Source organism: Ranitomeya imitator, chromosome 4, assembly GCF_032444005.1.
Source record: "Ranitomeya imitator isolate aRanImi1 chromosome 4, aRanImi1.pri, whole genome shotgun sequence".
Classification (NCBI taxonomy): Eukaryota; Metazoa; Chordata; class Amphibia; order Anura; family Dendrobatidae; genus Ranitomeya; species Ranitomeya imitator.
The window spans coordinates 284,584,907-284,601,366 of record NC_091285.1 but is presented as its reverse complement, the minus strand read 5'-3'; the positions used below and the strand labels follow the sequence as shown (position 1 = coordinate 284,601,366).

Below are 16,460 nucleotides of genomic sequence, written 5' to 3'. Positions count from 1 at the left end.
GACGAATTTTAAGCAAATTGTTCGGGTTCGTCGAACGACTCGAACACCGCCCAAAACAGCTCGAATTTGAGATCGGCGAACAGTTCGACTCGAACACCGCTCATCTCTAGTAACCACCAAACCCCATCATGATCATCTCTACCTTCATTTACTGTATCCTCCCCCATCCCTTGTCGTTTCTGAGCCCTCGTGGGCAGGGTCCTCTCTCCTCCTGTACCAGTCAGTGACTTCTATTTGTTAAAATTACTGTAATCATTTTTATTATGTATACTCCTTTTCACATGTAAAGCGCCAAAGAATAAATAGCGCTATAATAATAATAAATAATAATAATAATAGTCCAAAAGTATAGGCAGATAATCTAAAAATGTTTATCACATTTTTCAATGATTCTGCAAAAACCACTTACCTCTCCACCACTACAAGGTAATACTTGTGAGTATCGAGATGTGCAGGGAGCACCTTTCACATTAATATCATCCTCAAGCTGAAAAGTCTCTGTGCAGTCTGTGGAGAAATACTTATATGGACGCCAACTGACACCAAAGTCCTGTGAACCCTCAAGAATCATTGCTGCAGGTCTTGGGGATTTAAACACCATAATCAGATGAGTAAAGTAAAATGTAGTTTCTAAGTGTAATTGTATAATTTCCCTCTGAATGTCCCGGGCTGACTGCCACCACGTGCGTGGAATTTTGAAAGTTGAATCTGCCATTGCAGATGCTGGATGTGATAGTCTGGGAACTGCAGCATTGCATTTTTCACACTTTGGTTCCTTGCAAGTTTGGTCAGGATATGCAGTATATGTGCAATATAGTTCTGTGCTATTAGTGCCACAGACTGTGTCTGTCCACAAACTCCGGCCAATAGCTAAATTACCCATCCTAGGATTACAAGCTTTTTCTCGTTGAGATGCAATTGTAGCAAATGTAATTGTGTTAATCCCTAGAATAAGAAAAATAAGATATTACTTAAAGTTATCATTTATTGAGATAATTTTTATTCAAAATGGAATATAGTACAATTGTAGCCAAACATTGTATATCAATATAAACGAATAGTAATAAAATAAATAATAATGGTGTGAGAAATCCCCTGCAAGGAGCAATGCTTCTATGGAAGAATACCTCTGCAATATGGCATCCATTGGAGTATGCCATCATCTTTTCTTGCTGTCAGTTCATACATTTGCATAGAAACGTGTTATTGCAAGGGGCATAAGATAATTAGTCATTCTATAAAATAATGTTATATTAACTCTTTAGTGATGGAGATAATTTTGACCTTCATGACCAGGCAAATTTTTGAAACCTGACCACTGTCACTTTATGAGGTTATAGCTCTGGAGCTCTTCAATGGATCCCACTGATCCTAAGATAATTTTTTTCATGACATATTGTATTTCATGTTAGTGGTGAATTTTGATCGATATGATTTGCGTATACTTATGAAAATATCGAAAATTTGACCAAAAAATGAAAATTCTGCAATTCTTAAGCTTTACATTTTTATGCCTTTAAATCAGATAAAATACTAGGGAAACAGTAGTGCAAATTTGGTCTTATCTGACATACCTTTAAAGTTCTTAATTAGATTGTATTAACCTGATTTAAGCATTTTTAAATAATTTGTATAGCTGCTGCAGATCCATGGGTTATAAAACCAACAAGTATGAAGATAGGAATAATAAATAAATCTCAGTGATTTATTCAATCATGTGGTTTTTATTCTATTCAACGCATTTCAAAGCATCAAGTACTTCTTCCTCATGAAATGATCACATACAAGTATCAGACATACAACGCAGTTTTTAAAGGAATGATTTTCAAATAAAAGAGCCAAACCATCACGACAGTGTGTGCATGCTGTGTCAAAGTTCACAAGGTCAGCACGTTATAAAATCCAATTATACCAATGAACAGTTGCATCCAATAAATACATAACAATATGCACAAAAAAGGAAATAAAATATATAATGAAACATATATTAACTTTATTTTAATATTTTTAATACTATACCATATATACTCATGTATAAGCCAAGTTTTTCACCACAAAATCAAATTTCTGCCCAAAAAATGTTGGTTTTGCCCACATTTTTCATTTTCATAAGGGTAACTGAGCAATATGGACCATACAATTTCTTGTGCAATTTCTCCTCAGTAAACTGATACCTTATATGTGGTCGAAAACTACTTTGGAGGCACACTGCAAAACTCAGAAGTGACAAAGAGCCATATTGGAGTTCAAATTGTGCTTGAATGGTTTGAGGGTGCCATGTCACACTGGCAGAGACCCTGAGGTGTCCAAACAGCAGAACCCCCCCCATAAGTGACTTTATTTTCAAACTACACCTCATTGAATTTATCTAAGGGTGCAGCGAGCATATTGACACCACATGTACTGCACATAATTTGATATCATTGGGTGGTCAAGAAAGAATAATTACCGTATTTTCTGGGGTATAAGACGACTGGGCGTATAAGACGACCCCCAACTTTTCCATATAAAATATGGAATTTGGGATATGCCCGCCGTATAAGACGGGGGTCATCTTATACGCCCAGTCATCTTATACGGCGTGTGGTTCCCAGGGTCTGGAGGAGAGGAGACTTTCCTTCAGGCCCTGGGATCCATATTCATGTAAAAAATAAAGAATAAAAATAAAAAACATGGATATACTCACCCTCGGACGGCCCCTGGCTCACAGCGCTGCTAGCATCTCCTTCCGTTCCTAAGATTGCAGTGAGTGAAGGACCTTCAATGACGTTGCGGTCACATGAGCGGTCAGGTGACCGGTCACCTGACAGCAGGGTAGATAAAAATCAATGGTTTTTTTTTTAAAAATCAAAAAAATCGGATTTTTTTCATTTAAATCGGATTTTTTTTATTTAAATCGGATTTTTTTCAATAAACTGCTTTTTGAGGAAAATATTTTACCATCCAAAGGTTCTTCCATCATGAGATAAAGCTGAGTTGTTTAACTCAGTAGAATAAAGGCTGTATATGTATAACATTCACAATGCCATGCTCTTCCAGAGGTTTCTGTAGGATTAGTGGGCAGTTTCTCTCCTATATTATCACAGACGCTCGCTTTACTTACGCAGTTCTCAAAACTGAATTTGACTCCGCAGAGGTCCCAGCCTCTTCTTCACGGCAAAAATGTTACAACATGAACAGAGTTGAGAAAAAGACCTTAATCCTATTGTTCTACAAACCTATGAATACAGAATCAACCCCTTCAGTGCCAAGTCCAAAAAGTTAGACAATATGTTTCTGATTGTTTGGAGTGGAATAGATCTGCACAACACAAGAAGAATGTGAATCTAAGTGTGAGGAGGAGGAAGGGCAAGCAGACAAGAAAATGAAAGTGAAACTTTGAGCACAATACTGCAGCATAGCCACAGACAGACAAGTCTGGATCTGTTTGTGTGTACGATCTGAGGTTTATTGCATTCTTTCCTTATAATGGCAGCAGGCCGTAAAAGAGACCCAGTTTGGGAATATTTTAATGAAGCTCCTTCGCCTATCGGTAAGGCAGGCATGCGTGCAAAATGCAAACGATGCAACAAAGAGATGCAAGGCCTGGTGGCGCGAATGAGGCAACATCATGAGAAGTGCGGTGATGAAGATGACCAAAGAAACACTTCTGAACAGGCAGGATCTTCAGGTTGGTAAACATTTTTATTGAATCCTATTTCTAAAGACTGAACTGTCATGTGTGAGAAAAATTATATTTCTTATTATTACTGCATGTTACTGTCATTTGGTACAGTTATGAAGAAAAACAAATATTCCTTTTGGGGCAGGGGCAGTGATGTGTTGTGTACAATAAGCAGAAATTGTATAAACAATAAAATAACAGCATTGACTTTTTTTGTTTAGGGGAATTCATGGATTCTGGAAACTATCCACCTCCAAGATCACCATCATCCTGTTCCACAGTTTCAGAGTTATCCATCCAGGATAGTGCTTCATTAGCAGCAGCATCATCATCAGACACCCACAGCCACATATCACCATCACCCAAAAGGAAGAAAAAACCTTTACCTCCTGGAACCACCATAGATAGGTTTGTGATAAGAACTAGCAGATTAGAAAAAGAGTTGATTGATGAAAAAATTGCCCAGTTTATTTATGCAACGAACTCTTCTTTCCGTCTGACTGAGAACCCACATTTCATTAATATGGTTCAGTCACTGAGACCAGGATACAGTCCACCCAGCAGAGCTGATGTTGCAGGGAAACTGCTGGATCAAGTGTATGACAGAGAAATGGAGCAATGTGCAACAGCTCTGGAGGGTAAAATTGTTAACCTAAGTATTGATGGGTGGAGTAATGTCCACAATGATCCTATTGTATGTGCTTGTATAACAACAGAAGAAGGTAAAGTCTTCCTTGCACAAACAACTGATACATCAGGAAATGCACACACAGCAGAATACTTACAAGAAGTGGCAGTAAAAGCTATAACGACATGTGAACAAAAATTCAAATGTCTAATACGCAGTTTGGTCATTGACAATGCTGCAAACGTATCCAAGATGAGAAGAGATTTAGAAGAGCAGGGAGGGAATACAAAGCTGCTAATAACATATGGTTGCAGTGCTCATTAGCTGCACCTCTTAGCCAAAGACTTAAGTGTTCCAGAAATAAAGGCTAATGTTGTTGAAATTGCTAAATACTTCCGTAATAATCATTTTGCTGCAGCAGCTCTGAAAAGGATGGGTGGAACCAAGCTAACGCTCCCACAAGATGTTAGATGGAACTCTGTGGTGGACTGTTTTGAGCAGTATATCAAAAACTGGCCCATTCTGATGACACTTTGTGAAGAAAATCGAGATAAAATAGATGGCACTGTCACGGCCAAAATCCTCAACATTGGGCTTAAGAGAAATGTTGAACATATGCTGAGCTTCCTGAAACCCATCTCTCAAGCTTTCAACAAAATACAGAAAAATAGCTGTTTTATTGCGGATGCTGTTGAAATTTGGAAGGAACTGAGTGAACACTTAAAAACAGAACTACACATGGACAGAATTAAATTACAAGCAGTAAACAAACGAATGGGACAAGCACTGACTCCAGCTCATTTTTTGGCAAATATTGTCAATATCCAATATCAGGGTCAAAACCTAAGTGCTGAGGAAGAGGAGTTAGCTATGACATGGGTATGCAGCAATCATCCATCTTTAATGCCAACTATAATAAACTTCAGAGCTAAGGGGGAACCATTCAAGAAATATATGTTTGCTGAAGATATTTTAAGGAAGGTCACACCAGTAAACTGGTGGAAGTCACTTAAGCGCTTGGATTTAGAGACTGTTCAAGTAATGATTTAACTTTTGACAGCAGTAGCTTCTTCTGCAGGCGTTGAAAGAATATTCTCTTCCTTTGGACTCATTCATTCTAAATTGAGAAATCGGTTGGGACCCAATAAAGCAGGAAAGCTTGTTTTTCTTTTCCAGATTATGAATAGGAACAAAGAAGATGATGATGAAGATGACGACAAGTGAGCTACAGAGGACAGCAGGGACAGTAGTATTTAAGTTTTTCATGTGTCGGCTGGGCTGACAGTCTAAGTTTCTTAAAATATATATATATTGTTTAGCCAAATTAGTTAACAAACATGGATGTTTGTTTAAGCAAATAACTTATGCTGTAATGTTGTTATTGTTTCAGTTGAATAAATCTATTTAAATTGTTATTAAGGTCAGGATTATTTTTCTCCTTCCTAAGTACAACAGAACAGTGGTGTCCAAATATGAATGATTAACCCATTAAACTGGGGAGAAAAAAGTAATATAAAAAGTGATTCTAAAAATCTTCATCTACTTGCATGTTAAAGTAGCAAGAACTAGTTTAGGTAGAAACTTTGATTTAAATCACTGATTTAAATCAAGCCTTACTGACTAGTGATTTAAATCGTGATTTAAACCGTGATTTAAATCAGTTAGATTTAAATCAAATCCACCCTGCCTGACAGCGACGTCATCGAATGTCCTTCACATAAGTAACATTTCCCACAAGTCTACTTTACATCAGCACAATTTTGGAACCAAAATTTTTTTTTGTTAGGGAGTTATAAGGGTTAAAAGTTGACCAGCAATTTCTCATTTGAAGTCATTTTGAGGGGTTTATATGACAGAAAATACCCAAGTGTGACACCATTCTAAAAACTGCACCCTTCAAGGTGCTCAAAACCACATTCAAGAAGTTAATTACCCCTCAGGTGTTTCACAGGAATTTTTGGAATGTTTAAATAAAAATGAACATTTAACTTTTTTTCACAAAAAATTTACTTCAGCTCCAATTTGTTTTATTTTACCAAGGGTAGTAGGAGAAAATGGACCCCAAACGTTGTTGTACAATTTGTCCTCAGTACGCCAATACCCCACATGTGGGGGTAAACCACTGTTTGGGCGCATGACAAAGCTCGGAAGCGAAGGAGCGCCATTTGACTTTTCAATACAAAATTGACTGGAATTGAGATGGGACGCCATGTTGCGTTTGGAGAGCCACTGATGTGCCTAAACATTGAAACCCCCCACAAGTGACACCATTTTGGAAAGTAGACCCCCTAAGGAACTTATCTAGAGGTGTGGTGAGCACTTTGACCCACCAAGTGCTTCACAGAAGTTTATAATGCAGAACCGTAAAAATAAAAAATCATATTTTTTCACAAAAATTATCTTTTCGCCCCCAATTTTATATTTTCCCAAGGGTAAGAGAAGAAATTGGACCCAAAAAGTTGTTGTACAATTTGTCCTGAGTACGCTAATACCCCATATGTGGGAGTAAACCACTGTTTGGGCGCATGGGAGAGCTCGGAAGGGAAGGAGCGCCGTTTGACTTTTCAATGTAAAATTGACAGGAATTGAGATGGGACACCATGTTGCGTTTGGAGAGCCACTGATGTGCCTAAACATTGAAACCCCCCACAAGTGACACCATTTGGGAAAGTAGACCCCCTAAGGAACTTATCTAGAGGTGTGGTGAGCACTTTGACCCACCAAGTGCTTCACAGAAGTTTATAATGCAAAACCGTAAAAATAAAAAATCATTTTTTTTCACAAAAATTATCTTTTCGTCCCCAATTTTTTATTTTCCCAAGGGTAAGAGAAGAAATTGGACCCCAAAAGTTGCTGTACAATTTGTCCTGAGTACGCTGATACCCCATATGTGGGGGTAAACCACTGTTTGGGCGCATGGGAGAGCTCGGAAGGGAAGGAGAGCCGTTTGACTTTTCAATGCAAAATTGACAGGAATTGAGATGGGACGCCATGTTGCGTTTGGAGAGCCACCGATGTGCCTAAACATTGAAACCCCCCACAAGTGACACCATTTTGGAAAGTAGACCCCCTAAGAAACTTATCTAGATGTGTGGTGAGCACTCTGACCCACCAAGGGCTTCACAGAAGTTTATAATGCAGAGCCGTAAAAATAAAACAAAATTTTTTTCCCACAAAAATTATTTTTTAGCCCCCAGTTTTGTATTTTCCCAAGGGTAACAGGAGAAATTGGACCCCAAAAGTTGTTGTCCAATTTGTCCTGAGTGCGCTGATACCCCATATGTGGGGGGAACCACCGTTTGGGTGCATGGCAGGGCTCGGAAGGGAAGGAGCGCCATTTGGAATGCAGACTTAGATGGAATGGTCTGCAGGCGTCACATTGCGTTTGCAGAGCCCCTAATGTACCTAAACAGTAGAAACCCCCCACTAGTGACACCATTTTGGAAAGTAGACCCCCTAAGGAACTCATCTAGATGTGATGTGAGAGCTTTGAACCCCCAAGTGTTTCACTACAGTTTATAATGCAGAGCCGCACAAATAAAACATATTTTTTTTCCACAAAAATTATTTTTTAGCCCCCAGTTTTGTATTTTTCCAAGGGTAACAGGAGAAATTGGACCCTAAATATTGTTGTCCAATTTGTCCTGAGTACGCTGATACCCGATATGTGAAGGGGAACCACCGTTTGAGCGCATGGCAGAGCTCGGAAGGGAAGGAGCATCATTTGGAATGCAGATTTAGATGGATTGGTCTGCAGGCGTCACATTGCGTTTGCAGAGCCCCATATGTACCTAAACAGTAGAAACCCCCCACAAGTGACCCCATATTGGAAACTAGACCCCCCAAGGAACTTATCTAGATGTGTTGTGAGAACTTTGAACCCCCAAGTGTTTCACTACAGTTTATAACACAGAGCTGTGAAAATAAAAATAACAAATTTTCCCCCCAAAATTATTTTTTAGCCCCTAGTTTTGTATTTTCCCGAGGGTAACAGGAGAAATTGGACCCCAAAAGTTGTTGTCCAATTTGTCCTGAGTACGCTGATACCACATTTGTGGGGGGAACCACCGTTTGGGCACATGGGAGGGCTCGGAAGGAAAGGAGCGCCATTTGGAATGCAGACTTAGATGGAATGGTCTGCAGGCGTCACATTGCGTTTGCAGAGCCCCTAATGTACCTAAACAGTAGAAACCCCCCACAAGTGACCCCATATTGGAAACTAGACCCCCCCAAGGAACTTATCTAGATTTGTTGTGAGAACTTTGAACCCCCAAGTGTTTCACTACAGTTTATAACGCAGAGCCGTGAAAATAAAAAATCTTTTTTTTCCCCACAAAAATTATTTTTTAGCCCCCAGTTTTGTATTTTGTAACAGGAGAAATTGGACCCCAAAAGTTGGTGTCCAATTTGTCCTGAGTACGCTGATACCCCATATGTTGGGGTAAACCCGTTTGGGCACACGGGAGAGCTCGGAAGGGAAAGAGCACTGTTTTACTTTTTCAACGCAGAATTGGCTGGAATTGAGATCGGACGCCTTGTCGCGTTTGAAGAGCCCCTGATGTGCCTAAACACTGGAAACCCCCAATTATAACTGAAACCCTAATCCAAACACAACCCTAACCCTAATCCCAACGGTAACCCTAACAACACCTCTAACCCAGACACACCCCTAACCCTAATCCCAACCCTATTCCCAATCGTAAATGTAATCCAAACCCTAACCCTAACTTTAGCCCCAACCCTAACTGTAGCCTTAACCCTAGCCCCAACCCTAACCCTAGCCTTAACCCTAGCCCCAACCCTAACCCTAGCCCCAGCCCTAACCCTAGCCCTAACCCTAGCCCTCGCCCTAACCCTAATGGGAAAATGGAAATAAATACATTTTTTTAATTTTTTAATTTTTCCCTAAGGGGGTGATGAAGGGGGGTGTGATTTACTTTTATAGCGGGTTTTTTAGCGGATTTTTATGATTGGCAGCCGCCACAGACTAAAAGATGCTTTTTATTGCAAAAAATATTTTTTGCGTTACCACATTTTGAGAGCTATAATTTTTCCATATTTTGGTCCACAGAGTCATGTGAGGTCTTGTTTTTTGCGGGACGAGTTGACGTTTTTATTGGTAACATTTTCGGGCACGTGACATTTTTTTGATCGCTTTTTATTCCGTTTTTTTGTGAGGCAGAATGACCAAAAACCAGCTATTCATGAATTTCTTTTGGGGGAGGCATTTATACTGTTCCGCGTTTGGTAAAATTGATAAAGCAGTTTTATTCTTCAGGTCAGTACGATTACAGCGATACCTCATTTATATCATTTTTTCATGTTTTGGCGCTTTTATACGATAAAAACTATTTTATAGAAAAAATAATTATTTTTGCATCGCTTTATTCTGAGGACTATAACTTTTTTATTTTTTCGCTGATGATGCTGTATGGCAGCTCGTTTTTTGCGGGACAAGATTACGCTTTCAGCGGTATGATGGTTATTTATATGTCTTTTTGATCGCGTGTTATTCCACTTTTTGTTCGGCGGTATGATAATAAAGCGTTTTTTGCCTCGTTTTTTTTTTTCTTACGGTGTTTACTAGTGGGACAGTTTTATAGGTTGGGTCGTTACGGACGCGGCGATACTAAATATGTGTACTTTTATTGTTTGTTTTTGTTTTTATTTAGATAAAAAAAATGTATTTATGGGAATAATATTTTTTTTTTCATTATTTAGGATTTTTTTTTCGTTTTTTACACATTTGGAATTTTTTTTTTTTACTTTTTACTTTGTCCCAGGGGGGGACATCACAGATCAGTGATCTGACAGTTTGCACAGCACTCTGTCAGATCACCGATCTGACTTACAGTGCTGCAGGCTTACCAAGCGCCTGCTCTGAGCAGGCACTTGGTAAGCCACCTCCCTCCCTGCAGGACCCGGATGCCGCGGCCATCTTGGATTTGGGCCTGGAGCAGGGAGGGAGGTAGGGAGACCCTCGCAGCAACGCGATCACATCGCGTTGCTGCGGGGGTCTCAGGGAAGCCCGCAGGGAGCCCCCTCCCTGCGCGATGCTTCCCTGTACCGCCGGCACACCGCGATCATGTTTGAGGAAAATCAGGAAAAGGAAAACCATATCTACAAAGTCAAACAACAAAAAAAAACAGACGGAAACCGAGTTATCTTAAAGAAAGCAGCAAAATAAAAATAAAAAATCAATAAGTTGCAAACATAAAAGTCACTATTAACACTCGTTCAGAAGAGCATATTATACAGACATACAGTGCCTTGTGAAAGTATTCGCCCCCCTAGAACTTTTCAACCTTTTCCCACATATCATGCTTCAAACATAAAGATACCAAATGTAAATTTTTGGTGAAGAATCAACAACAAGTGGAACACAATTGTAAAGTTCAACGAAATGCATTGGTTATTTTAAATTTTTGTACAAATTCAAAAACTGAAAAGTGGGGCGTGCAATATGATTCGGCCCCTTTAACTTAATACTTTGTTGCACCACCTTTTGCTGCGATAACAGCTGCAAGTCGCTTGGGGTATGCCTCTATCAGTTTTGTACATCGAGAGACTGAAATTCTTGTCCATTCTTCCTTGGCAAACAGCTCGAGCTCAGTGAGGTTTGATGGAGATCGTTTGTGAACAGCAGTTTTCAGCTCTTTCCACAACTTCTCTATTGGATTGAGGTCTGGACTTTGAATTGGCCATTCTAACACCTGGATACGTTTATTTGTGAACCATTCCATTGTAGATTTTGCTTTATGTTTGGGATCATTGTCTTATTGTCCCAGTCTCAGGTCTTTTGCAGACTCCAACAGATTTTCTTCAAGAATGGTCCTGTATTTGGCTCCATCCATCTTCCCATCAATTTTAAACATCGTCCCTGTTCCTGCTGAAGAAAAGCAGGCCCAAACCATGATGCTGCCACCACCATGTTTCACAGTGGGGATGGTGTGTTCAGGGTGATGAGCCGTGTTGCCTTTACACCAAACATATCGTTTGGCATTGTTGCCAAAAAGTTCGATTTTGGTTTCATCTGACCAGAGCACCTTCTTCCACATGTTTGGTGTGTCTCCCAGGTGGCTTGTTGTAAACTTTAAACGACACTTTTTATGGATATCTTTGAGAAATCCCTTTCTTCTTGCCACTCTTCCATAAAGGCCAGATTTGTGCAGTGTACAACTGATTGTTGTCCTATGGACAGACTGTCCCACCTCAGCTATCACCAAAAGAGCTAGTGAAGTCACAAACACAATCAAAATAAAATACAAAATATCTTTATTATAAATATTACCAGGATAATACCATACACTATAAACAAAGTAATCTTGTATAACAATTTACATTAACAGTATAAATAACCACATATATATGCAGCAGGGATGAAACAACACCTCTGCTGCTCAAGGACTACATCATATAACTAGTAACCATGACCAAAAATAGAGAAAGTGACCTATATTTCCCACTGGAGATAATATCCTAAAATACAAATAGAAATAACAAAAAATATAATATATAGTGCTCCTCACTAGTATAGCTGCTACGTATACCGTACAAAAGCCCAGTATAGATAACCTATATAACAAGTATCACCTCATACCAAATATATGGATCGTGCCTGTGATATAACTAGGCAATTACCTGCAGCCATAGTGATAGGAGGTATACCAGTGGGATAGCGGTCACAGATGGCCCCTCCTGGCGAAGCTGCCGTGTCAGCGAAACACGCGTCGAGGGGCCATCTGTGACCGCTATCCCACTGGTATACCTCCTATCACTATGGCTGCAGGTAATTGCCTAGTTATATCATAGGCACGATCCATATATTTGGTATGAGGTGATACTTGTTATATAGGTTATCTATACTGGGCTTTTGTACGGTATATGTAGCAGCTATACTAGTGAGGAGCACTATATATTATATTTTTTGTTATTTCTATTTGTATTTTAGGATATTATCTCCAGTGGGAAATATAGGTCACTTTCTCTATTTTTGGTCATGGTTACTAGTTATTTGTAGTCCTTGAGCAGCAGAGGTGTTGTTTCATCCCTGCTGCATATATATGTGGTTATTTATACTGTTAATGTAAATTGTTATACAAGATTACTTTGTTTATAGTGTATGGTATTATCCTGGTAATATTTATAATAAAGATATTTTGTATTTTATTTTGATTGTGTTTGTGACTTCACTAGCTCTTTTGGTGATAGTTGTATCTTTGTGGAGAGGATCACAACATATAGTTTCTTTGTTAGAGGAACATTTATCGGTTGTATGTCCCACCTCAGCTGTAGATCTCTGCAGTTCATCTAGAGTGATCATGGGCCTCTTGGCTGCATCTCTGATCAGTCTTCTCCTTGTTTGAGATGAAAGTTTAGAGGGACGGCTGGGTCTTGGTAGGTTTGCAGTGATATGATACTCCTTCCATTTCAATATGATCACTTGCACAGTGCTCCTTGGGATGTTTAAAGATTTGGAAATCATTTTGTATCCAAATTCGGCTTTAAACTTTTCCACAACAGTATCACGGACCTGCCTGTTGTGTTCCTTGGTCTTCATGATGCTCTCTGTGCTTCAAACAGAACCCTGAGACTATGAGACTATCAGAAAGCAGGTGCATTTATATGGAGACTTGATTACACATAGGTGGATTATATTTATCATCATTAGGCATTTAGGAGAACATTGGATCATTCAGAGATCCATAATGAACTTCTGGAGTGAGTTTGCTGCACTGAAAGTAAAGGGGCCGAATAATATTGCATGCCCCACTTTTCAGTTTTTGAATTTCCACAAAAATTTAAAATAACCAATAAATTTCGTTCAACTTCACAATTGTTGTTGATTCTTCATCAAAAATTTACATTTGGCATCTTTATGTGTGAAGCATGATATGTGGGAAAGGTTGAAAAGTTCCAGGGGGCCGAATACTTTCGCAAGGCACTGTATACTGTCCAACTGTATACTGTCCAAGATAGAATGGGACAACACACAGACATAACGTGAACAACTGTTATCCAAAAAGGCTATGGAAATAACAATTTTTTCACACAAATTGTCCATGTGAAAGAAAAATGCAGCATGCACTATTCTCTTGCACATTTCAGATGAGACTCGCTTATGTAAATCATTAAGTGTACAATAAAACAAAGAAAAAAATCCTGCATCCTACACACGTGAACTGTATTGCATCTAATGTTTACAGATATATTGCAATTACTAATATAGGTGTTATTGGATTTATTTATCTAATCCACAACTCAGTCCATATCAGTGGACACCTGGCAGCATCTTCTATGGGGACATAATTTATTTTGTTGGTTCAAGTGCCATGATTTTCAGGCTTGGGAACCACAGAAATGTGATAATCCAAATTATGCATACATACGGTAATTATTATTATTATAGCGCCATTTATTCCATGGCGCTTTATAAGTGAGGAGGGGTATACATAATAAAAAACAAGTACAATAATCTTAATCAATACAAGTCACAGCTGGTACAGGAGGATAGAGGACCCTGCCAGCAGGGGCTCACAATCTACAAGGGATGGGTATTGTTGTGTTTGGTGTGTCTAGGGTGGTAAAAGTATGCTTGGAAACATGGAGATCATATTCTTCCCCTGGGAGGTTCCTGTGGGAAAATAAGACAAATTAGAATTAAGTAATTAAGTCTTTCACCCATATTCCTTGATTACAATTAGCCACCCTTCTCTCAACTGACCAGGAGGAAGGGTGAGGAGAGCGGATGAGACCCTTTATAATATCTCATCCATAGAAACTCATGGTCAGACGCAGGAGATATAAATTGTAGATCTGTCCAAATTTCTGCAGTGATCTCCTCTGCCAGAAGGTTTCACAAATTCCATCCATAAGACGCTTCTGTATTTAGCCCTTTTATTTTTGTACTGATTTTGCCTTGTATCTTGTATGTCTTTTTATTATTTAATCATCATTTTTGTAAGCCCTGTACTGTTTTTATATGTTAAATGTAACACTGACAACCTCAAAGAGGGAAAGTATAGCCTGGTAGTGTTACTCTATTTATGCCAGAGTTCAAGAAAAGTACCTATTAGGTTTTGGGAAAGTAGGGTTTGTTTTGTATTGGTGTGTCACCCAGGGCAGATGTCTAACTGGCCTATCAAAACGGCGAGTGGTGGTAGGAAGAAGTGTGCCAATGTGTGAACTTGTTGTGGGGTGCACTTTGCTCATTGTCAGCCTACTGGGATAGGTGAGTGGATGAGTGAATGGATTTTTAACTAGTAAGGAAAAGTTTTTTAATTTTTGTTATCTACATCTTCGGTGTGCCTTATAGAAAGCTGCATCATATAGTGTAGACATATGTTATGAGCAAAGCTTTTATGTGGTGGATCACTACACAGAAAGTGAATCTAAAAAAGAAAGTCTTTAATTTTCTTTGATCTTTAGATAATTACTAAATGCTATGCCTTTAAATATTACCATTTTTGTCAATTACAATTACGACAGTTCCGATTATATAATCCCTGACAAATCCTAAATCTGTTATAATCCTTCACTTCAGACATAATTTCTTTACCTTCAAAAGTTTTAAAATGTAATTTACTGTCAATGTAAAGATAACCTATTACAAGCCTGTCTGTTTTAGCATACCTAAATAGAATAATTTAAAATACACTAGAAAGTGCTGAGCATTTCCAGAATACAGTTACGATGAAATTGGTTCTAGGACATACCATAAGGCTATGTGCCCACGTTGCAAAAACGTTGCGGAAATGTCCGCAGCATTTCCGTAACTCCCTGCCGCGGGTAAAACGCATGCGGAATTCGGTTTTCCCGCAAATCACAAACGTTTTGCAAGGGTTTTTAGCTTGAAGAATGCTTGCGCTTTTCCAAGCGATTTGAAGCATCGCTCGGAAAAGTGATTGGCAGGTTGGTAGTGGGCTTCATACAGTCTGATCAGAATGTTAAACTAAACCTCATGTTCAGTATAGTAAATGTTTGCCGAGAGGCATTAGTTCAATGTATGATTTCTGGATGTGAGGTCCATGTATTTTTTATACAGTTCTAGCTCACTGTAACAATTATGTAATAATTCAATTAAGCATGGTATAGTCATCACATTGGCAGCTCAAAGCATTATCATATCTTTGATATAACGACCATACCCCAAAAAAAGTGATTCCTCAATGTTACATGATAAGAAAATAATTTAATTTTCCCACCATGCTATGAATATTACATCAAAAGATGGAAATTTAAACCCCAATGTTGCATTTCAATTCTGCCAATAATGCTCTTATGCTATATTCACATGTTGCATTTTTGCTGGATTTTTTTCCAGCAAATTTTACGCTGCATTTTACAGTACCAGCAAAGTCTATGAGATTTCAGAAAAGGCATGCACACACATTGGCTTATTTTCCTGACTGATTTGGAAAACTGTTCCGTTTTTTGCAAACTGCAAGTATTTGCAGCGTTTTTTCACACATAGAAAACAATGGGTAACTGCAAAAATGCAGCAAAATGCAGCAAAAAATGCAGGTATGAGTTTTTGCTGTGTTTTTGGTGCAAAAATCTAAGGACGTTAAATCATGCTTTTAAAGAAGCTGTGCTACCGAAACGCGCATCGGGGTGGGCGTACGGACCCTGGGAGTCTCACATCTTACCAAGAGGTAATTAGCACTTTGATATTCCATCATATATTTTGGGACTATGCATTTCATACATGTTACATTTTTGATAATGGACTCACATTTGGCCTGATGTGCATTGGTGGTCACTCCCTTTTTTGGAGTGCATCCATCTTACGTATATTTTATTTATCCCCTATATAGGGAATGTATGGTTCTCTGTTGATTTTTTGAATGGTATACGGGTGTTTTGGTTTCCCGGCTCCGTGCGCCCTTGGTATTAATACACAACTGTGCGGTGTCTTTGTACGCCATGCCCCTACCTGTTTGTTATAATTCTATCAATAAAGATTATTTATATATTGTTATTTGTGAATTTTGGGTCGTTCTTTTGGGTCTTTTTGACCCACTCCTCTACCAGGGCAATCACGTAGACCCGGGCAAACTGCAAGAATTGGCACATCGCATACTGGGATGGCTGCAGGCTTGTATTTTTAGACTGGGATGAGCCAAATAATCAGGGACCTTCCCAGCCTGATAATATAAGCCTGCCACT

The 16,460-nt window shown here is 38.9% G+C and overlaps 1 protein-coding gene across 2 annotated transcripts in view; it reads right to left on the bottom strand.

Annotated features, from left to right (window-relative positions):
• NTN4 (netrin 4) overlaps positions 1-16,460 on the bottom strand; it is a 313,242-nt gene that overhangs the window by 271,136 nt on the left and 25,646 nt on the right. For both annotated transcript variants that reach the window (XM_069764709.1, XM_069764710.1), the window contains exon 2: positions 410-945. In XM_069764709.1, coding sequence (XP_069620810.1) covers positions 410-945 — 536 coding nt within the window. The remainder of the gene's footprint in view (positions 1-409; positions 946-16,460) is intronic.